The sequence below is a fragment of the Scomber scombrus genome, chromosome 18, assembly GCF_963691925.1.
Source record: "Scomber scombrus chromosome 18, fScoSco1.1, whole genome shotgun sequence".
NCBI classification, from domain to species: domain Eukaryota; kingdom Metazoa; phylum Chordata; class Actinopteri; order Scombriformes; family Scombridae; genus Scomber; species Scomber scombrus.
In genome coordinates this window covers 206,662-215,469 of record NC_084987.1, presented here as the reverse complement: position 1 = coordinate 215,469, position 8,808 = coordinate 206,662, and the positions used below count along the sequence as shown (strand labels likewise).

The following is an 8,808-nucleotide window of genomic DNA, read 5'->3' as shown; positions in this document are numbered from 1 at the left end:
CAGCGTGATGTCAGTGTGATGTCATCGTGATGTCAGCGTGATGTCATCGTGATGTCAGCGTGATGTCAGTGTGATGTCATCGTGATGTCAGCGTGATGTCATCGTGATGTCAGCGTGATGTCAGTGTGATGTCAGCGTGATGTCAGAGACTCAGGAAAGCCTTGCAGTGACATTAACCCTGAATATATTGATTCCTTTTCACTTGAATCACATGAATTTATTGATGAGATCAGTCATAGAAATTCAAAATGACATCATATAACTTTAAATAATGACAGAACGCAGCGCTGATAGATTTTTTAACATTGTCTTCTATACAGTGCTTTATCACCGGGTATGATTCTAGTTTTCATGTAGTTTTTGTGTGTAAAATCACTACAGTGAACACGACTGTCACATGAGAGACGTGGCTGCACACACTCTGCCTTCAGTCACCTCACCTGCACTACCTGAAGATTAATGAAGATTAATGAAGATTAATGAATACAGTGTTTATTGTATTGTGGATACTGAGTCTGTGGTGTAACTGGGAACTAGCTGAAGAACTTAGCTGGACAAGTGTCACTGTAATAATAACTGTAAATAAAGTTATTATCATTATTATTATTATTATGTCTGATTGTACGATCCATACTAAAGCTGTTACATATTTAACTTCAAGACATCTGAAAACTCTGTTCAGGCTGCTGAGTGACGAGTGGGAGGGAGGATATTCTTGTTCTCTGATTGGTCCGGCGTCTAAAGACAAAGACACTGATTGGTCCAGTGAAAACAATATGAGACTGATATGAGACTGATATGAGACTGATATGAGACTGATGTGAGACTGATGTGAGACTGATATGAGACTGATGTGAGACTGATGTGAGACTGATATGAGACTGATATGAGACTGATGTGAGACTGATATGAGACTGATATGAGACTGATATGAGACTGATGTGAGACTGATGTGAGACTGATATGAGACTGATATGAGACTGATGTGAGGCTGATGTGAGACTGATATGAGACTGATGTGAGACTGATATGAGACTGATATGAGTCTGATAGGAGACTGATGTGAGACTGATGTGAGACTGATATGAGACTGATGTGAGACTGATGTGAGACTGATATGAGACTGATATGAGACTGATGTGAGACTGATATGAGACTGATGTGAGACTGATGTGAGACTGATATGAGACTGATGTGAGGCTGATGTGAGGCTGATATGAGACTGATATGAGACTGATATGAGACTGATGTGAGACTGATATGAGGCTGATATGAGACTGATGTGAGACTGATATGAGGCTGATATGAGACTGATATGAGGCTGATATGAGACTGATGTGAGACTGATGTGAGACTGATATGAGTCTGATGTGAGACTGATGTAAGGCTGATATGAGACTGATGTGAGACTGATATGAGACTGATATGAGACTGATATGAGACTGATATGAGACTGATGTGAGACTGATATGAGACTGATATGAGACTGATGTGAGTCTGATGTGAGTCTGATGTGAGGCTGATATGAGACTGATGTGAGACTGATGTGAGACTGATATGAGACTGATATGAGACTGATATGAGACTGATGTGAGACTGATATGAGTCTGATATGAGTCTGATGTGAGACTGATGTGAGTCTGATGTGAGACTGATATGAGACTGATATGAGTCTGATAGGAGTCTGATGTGAGGCTGATATGAGTCTGATAGGAGTCTGATGTGAGGCTGATATGAGTCTGATATGAGACTGATATGAGACTGATATGAGACTGATATGAGACTGATGTGAGACTGATATGAGACTGATATGAGACTGATATGAGACTGATATGAGACTGATATGAGACTGATATGAGACTGATATGAGACTGATATGATGCTGATATGATATATCCTCGTGCACGTTTCCAGGTGCTTTATAAAGGAAGTATAGGTGCATTGATGTGTGTGTATCATTGTTTAATGAACACATTGACAGTATGGATCCTACGTGCTGATTTGTTTTCCTGTAAACAGCAGACAGCCAATGAGAAGACAGCATGCCACAAAGTCTACTGTCAGGTCATTAATGATGGACTGCAGCTCTTCTTTCTTTCTTTCTTTCTTTCTTTCTTTCTTTCTTTCTTTCTTTCTTTCTTTCTTTCTGTCTGTCTTTCCTGTTTTCTCTTTCTTTCTTTCTGTCTCTTTCTTTCTTTCTTTCTTTCTTTATTAATGTCACGTGTATTTTTCTATATTAATCTGAGCAGTGAACCGCTTCATCTGATTGGTGGATGAGTGTCGTTGTGACCTGAATGCAAAACCAATAAAGTTTAGATTCAAATTGTCCTGAAAATGTTTCTTCATTCTTCAGACTCCATTTACGCCTGTCCACCATTTAAACCCAGTAATAAAGGAAGAAAGTTTTGTCTGTGAAATTATATGTATATATATATATATATATATATATATATATATATATATATATATATATATATATATATATATATATATATATACTATATTGCCAAAAGTATTCACTCACCCATCCAAATAATTAATCATCAGGTGTTCCAATCACTTCCATGGTCACAGGTTTATAAATCAAGCAGCAAGGCATGCAGACTGTGTCGCTCTCAGGAGCTCAGTGATTCCAGCGTGATTCTGTGACAGGAAGTCACCTGTGAAACAAGTCCAGGCAGGAAATGTCTTCGCTCCGTATTATAACAAAGTGGAAGCGATTGGGAACGACAACAACTCGGCCAGGAAGTGGTAGGCCACGTAAAATGACGGAGCAGTTCAGCGGATGCTGAGGCGCATAGTGAGCAGAGGTTGCCAACTTCCTGCAGAGTCAATCGCTGCAGACCTCCAAACCTCATGTGGCATCAGATTAGCTCAGGAACTGTGTGTAGAGAGCTTCATGGGTTTCATGGCTGAGCAGCTGCATCCAAGCCAAACATCACCAAGTGCAAAGCGTCGGATGCAGTGGTGTAAAGCTCGCTGCCACTGGACTCTAGAGCAGTGGAGACGCTTTTCTGGAGGGACGAGTCACGCTTCACCATCTGGAGATCTGATGGACCAGTCTGGGTTTGGCGGTTGCCAGGACAACGGTGCTTGTCTGACTGCATTGTGCCAAGTGTAAAGTTTGGAGGAGGGGGGATTATGGTGTGGGCTTGTTCTTCAGGAGCTGGGCTTGGCCCCTTAGTTCCAGTGAAAGGAACTCTGAATGCTCCATGCTCCCAACTTAGTGGGACCAGTTTGGGGATGGACCCTTCCTGACCCTAACCCTGACCTCAACCCTGACCCTAACCCTGACCTCAACCCTGACCCTGACCCTGACCTCAACCCTGACCCTAACCCTGACCTCAACCCTAACCCTGACCTCAACCCTGACCCTGACCCTGACCTCAACCCTGACCCTAACCCTGACCTCAACCCTGACCCTAACCCTGACCTCAACCCTGACCCTAACCCTGACCCTAACCCTGACCTCAACCCTAACCCTGACCTCAACCCTGACCCTGACCCTGACCTCAACCCTGACCCTAACCCTGACCTCAACCCTGACCCTAACCCTGACCTCAACCCTGACCCTGACCCTGACCTCAACCCTGACCCTGACCCTGACCTCAACCCTGACCCTAACCCTGACCCTAACCCTGACCTCAACCCGATAGAACCTTTGGGATGAATTAGAGCAGAGACTGAGAGCCAGGTCTTCTGGTCCAACATCAGTGTGTGACCTCACTAATACCAATACTGTTGGCAATATAGTGTAGATATATATACATGTATATGTTTATCACCTCTGCTGTTTGTTTACCGGCTGTCTTGCTTCCTCCTCGTTAACATGTACAGGTTCTCGTATCGATGTCATGGAGCCATGAATGCATTCAGCTTCCTGTGTGATGTCACCGTGTCAGCTGTTCATTTATTCAGTGGTTTATTTCCTCTCAGCTCAGGTCAGATGTTGTTTGTGCAGCAGCTGAATAAACACTCACAGCTGTGTGTTCAGGACTGATTGAACATCTTATTGATCACCTTTAAGGTTCTTCATGGTTCCTCAGCAGAACCTCAGTGTGAGAACATCAGTCTGTTACATCAGCTGATTATAACATGGGACCAGTTTCAATCATCTTCTCTCAATAGTTTATATAATATCAATAGTTTTCATTTCTGCTTCAGTTTGATGTCTTTGATTATAAATGTAAGATAATGATGTCATTTATTATAAATGTAAGATAATGATGTCATCGCCAGGTTCTGGTTCTGTAGACGCGTCTCAACACGGCTCACTATGTCTCCATCTGTCCTTAAAACACTAATCACACAGACGCCAGTTTGTCTCATTTAGATTGAGAGATGTTTAACCCATGTGGAGCAACGTGGAGCTGATGATCAGCCAGTGGAGGGTTGGGGGGGTTAGGGTTGGGGGGCGGGGGGGGGGGGCGGGAGGGGGGTAGTGGTATGGGGGGGGGGCAGGAGGGGGGGCAGTGGTATGGGGGGGCAGGAGGGGGGGCAGTGGGTTGGGGTTCATGTATATTGTATATTTTGTATATTCATTGGACGTTTGGTGTCAGCAGAGAAAAACAGTTTCATGTTTCTGTTCATGAATTTAATCATCAATGGTTACAGCTATAAAACTAGACCTGAACCAGGACCAGTCAGACCTGAACCAGGACCAGTCAGACCAGGACCAGGACCAGTCAGACCAGGACCAGTCAGACCTGAACCAGGACCAGTCAGACCAGGACCAGGACCAGTCAGACCAGGACCAGTCAGACCTGAACCAGGACCAGTCAGTCCAGAACCAGTCAGACCTGAACCAGGACCAGTCAGACCAGGACCAGTCAGACCAGGACCAGTCAGACCAGAACCAGTCAGACCTGAACCAGGACCAGTCAGACCTGAACCAGGACCAGTCAGACCTGAACCAGGACCAGTCAGACCAGAACCAGTCAGACCAGAACCAGTCAGACCAGAACCAGTCATGGACCGAGGTGAGACGCTCTGATCACAGGAATCATTTTTATTTGATTCTTTTTATTTTTCATCTAATTTCATGTTTGAACGATGCTGTCTGTCTCACCTGTCTCACCTGTCTCACCTGTCTCACCTGTCTCACCTGTCTCACCTGTCACACCTGTCTCACCTGTCTCTCCTGTCTCTCCTGTCTCACCTGTCTGTCTCACCTGTCTGTCTCACCTGTCTCACCTGTCTGTCTCACCTGTCTGTCTCACCTGTCTGTCTCACCTGTCTGTCTCTCCTGTCTCACCTGTCTCACCTGTCTCCCCTCTCTCCCCTGTCTCACCTGTCTCACCTGTCTCACCTGTCTCACCTGTCTGACTCCCCTGTCTCATCTGTCTCACCTGTCTCTCCTGTCTCACCTGTCTGTCTCACCTGTCTGTCTCCCCTCTCTCACCTGTCTCACCTGTCTCCCCTCTCTCTCCTCTCTCACCTGTCTCTCCTGTCTCACCTGTCTGTCTCACCTGTCTGTCTCACCTGTCTGTCTCCCCTGTCTCACCTGTCTCATCTGTCTCCCCTCTCTCACCTGTCTCACCTGTCTCACCTGTCTCTCCTGTCTCACCTGTCTGTCTCTCCTCTCTCACCTCTCTCACCTGTCTCACCTCCTTCCCCTGTCTCACCTGTCTCACCTGTCTCACCTGTCTGACTCCCCTGTCTCATCTGTCTCACCTGTCTCTCCTGTCTCACCTGTCTGTCTCACCTGTCTGTCTCCCCTCTCTCACCTGTCTCACCTGTCTCCCCTCTCTCACCTGTCTCACCTGTCTCACCTGTCTCACCTGTCTCACCTGTCTCACCTGTCTGTCTCACCTGTCTGTCTCCCCTGTCTCACCTGTCTCTCCTCTCTCACCTGTCTCACCTCCCCCCCCCTCCCCTGTGTGTCTCAGTCTTTCTCCTGCTGTCCCTCTTGTCTCTGGGTGTTTCCTCTGAATCTTTCCCAGACAGTCAGCGTCTGTTCTCCATCGCAGTGAGCAGAGTGCAGCACCTCCACCTGCTGGCCCAGAGACTCTTCTCTGAGTTCGTAAGTTCCACCAAAGGTTCTCCATCTCACCCTGTTCTCATGATCAGGTTCTCATGTTCTCATGTTCTCATGTTCTCATGATCAGGTTCTCATGTTCTCATGATCTCATGATCTCATGTTCTCATGTTCTCATGTTCTCATGATCTCATGATCTCATGTTCTCATGTTCTCATGTTCTCATGTTCTCATGTTCTCATGTTCTCAGGTTCTCATGATCTCATGTTCTCATGTTCTCATGATCTCATGATCTCATGTTCTCAGGTTCTCATGATCTCATGATCTCATGATCTCATGTTCTCATGATCTCATGTTCTCATGTTCTCATGATCTCATGATCTCATGTTCTCAGGTTCTCATGATCTCATGATCTCATGATCTCATGATCTCATGATCTCATGATCTCATGTTCTCATGTTCTCATGTTCTCATGTTCTCATGTTCTCATGATCTCATGTTCTCATGTTCTCATGTTCTCATGTTCTCATGTTAGGAGAGTTCTCTACAGATGGAGGAGCAGCGTCAGCTCAACAAAATCTTCCTGCAAGATTTCTGTAATTCAGATTATATCATCAGTCCCATCGACAAGCACGAGACCCAGCGCAGCTCTGTGAGTACACACTGTACTACATATAGTACTACATATAGTACTACATATAGTACTACATATAGTACTACATATAGTACTACATGTACTATATGTAGTACTACACAGTACTACATACAGTACTACCACTGACGGCGGACCGTTGCAGGTGCTGAAGCTGCTCTCTATCTCCTACCGGCTGGTGGATTGTTGGGAGATCCCGAGTCATTCTCTGCCTGGAGGATCTGTTCCCAGGAACCAGATCCCTCTAAAACTCTCTGAACTCAAGACTGGAATCAGCATGTTGATCAGCAGGGTGACACACACACACACACACACATATATACATACACACACACACACACACACATATATGTATACACACACACACACATATATATATATACACACACACACACATATATACATACACACACACACACACACACATATATGTATACACACACATCATCAATCTTCATCATCAATCTTTATTTGTATAGCGCCAAATCACAACAAAGTTATCTCAAGGCACTTTACACATAGAGCAGGTTCTAAACCGTACTCTTCAAGTTTTAATTTATAAAGAGACCCAACATTCCCACATGAGCAGCACTTAGCAACAATGGCAAGAAAAAACTCCCTTTTAACAGGAAGAAACCTCAGAACCAGAACCAGACTCAAAGTGGGCGGCCATCTGCCTCGACCGGTTGGGGTAGAGGGGAGAGAGAGGAAGAATAGGAGAGAGAGAGAGTAGCACATTGAAAATAAACATTGAATCTAGAAGGTCCGGGACTGGAATCTGTCATCCGGACGTCTACAGGCCCAGATTACCTGTGAGATGAGAAAGCACAGACAACTCCGGGGAAGAAGTGTAGGTTACTGAATGCATTAATAGTACATGAATGTTATTGGATATAGATGGATGGATAGAGAGAGAGAGAGAGGAGGAAAGAGGAGCTCAGTGCATCATGGAGGTAGGAGTCCCCCGGCAGTCTAAGCCTATAGCAGCATAAACTAGGAGCTTGCTAACTATAAGCTCTATCAAAAAGGAAAGTTTTAAGCCTACTCTTAAAAGTAGAGAGGGTGTCTGCCCTCCGGACCGAATCTGGGAGATGGTTCCACAGGAGAGGAGCCTGATAACTGAAGGCTCTGCCTCCCATTCTACTTTTAGAGATACTAGGTACCACAAGTAGGCCTGCGTTCTGGGAGCGCAGTGTTCTGGTAGGTACATAAGGTACTATGAGCTCTTTAAGGTATGATGGAGCCTGACCAGTAAGAGCTTTAAAAGTGAGGAGAAGGATTTTAAATTCTATTCTTGATTTTATGGGAAGCCAATGCAGTGAAGCTAAAATAGGAGTAATGTGATCTCTCTTTCTAGTTTTTGTCAGAACGCGTGCAGCTGCATTCTGGACCAGTTGGAGAGTCTTTAGAGACTTGTTAGGACAGCCTGATAATAATGAATTACAATAATCCAGCCTAGAAGTAACAAATGCATGGATTAGTTTTTCAGCATCATTTTGAGACAGAATATGTCTGATTTTTGAAATGTTACGCAGATGAAAATAGGCAGACCTTGAAATTTGTTTTATGTGGGAATTAAAGGACAGATCCTGGTCAAATATAACTCCTAGGTTCCTTACAGTAGTACTGGAGGCCAAAGTAATGCCATCCAGAGTAGTTATATCATTGGATAATGTGTTTCTAAGGTGTTTAGGGCCAAGCACAATAACTTCAGTTTTTTCTGAGTTTAACAGCAGGAAGTTACAGGTCATCCAGGCCTTTATGTCCTTGATGCATGTTTGTAGTTTAGTTAACTGGTTGATTTCATTAGGCTTTATTGATAGATATAATTGAGTATCATCTGCATAACAATGAAAATTTATTGAGTGTTTGCGAATAATATTTCCTAAAGGAAGCATATATAAGGAGAATAGTATTGGTCCAAGCACTGAACCCTGAGGAACACCGTGTTTTACTTTTGTTTGCATGGAGGATTTATCATTGACATTTACAAACTGAAATCTATCTGACAGATAGGATTTAAACCAGTTTAATGCTGTTCCTTTAATACCAATTAAATGTTCAAGTCTCTTTAACAGGATTTGATGATCAATAGTATCGAAGGCAGCACTAAGATCTAACAGGACGAGGACAGAGAGAAGTCCATTATCTGATGAAGTTAGGAGGTCATTTGTAACTT

General features: G+C 44.2%; 1 protein-coding gene across 1 annotated transcript in view; it reads left to right on the top strand.

Annotated features, from left to right (window-relative positions):
- The first annotated feature begins 4,969 nt into the window (after positions 1-4,969).
- The window catches only part of gh1 (growth hormone 1), a 6,378-nt gene continuing 2,539 nt past the window's right edge, over positions 4,970-8,808 (top strand). The window contains exons 1-4 of the mRNA XM_062438348.1: positions 4,970-4,979; positions 5,889-6,022; positions 6,513-6,629; positions 6,775-6,921. Of these exons, the coding sequence (XP_062294332.1) occupies positions 4,970-4,979; positions 5,889-6,022; positions 6,513-6,629; positions 6,775-6,921 (408 nt within the window). The remainder of the gene's footprint in view (positions 4,980-5,888; positions 6,023-6,512; positions 6,630-6,774; positions 6,922-8,808) is intronic.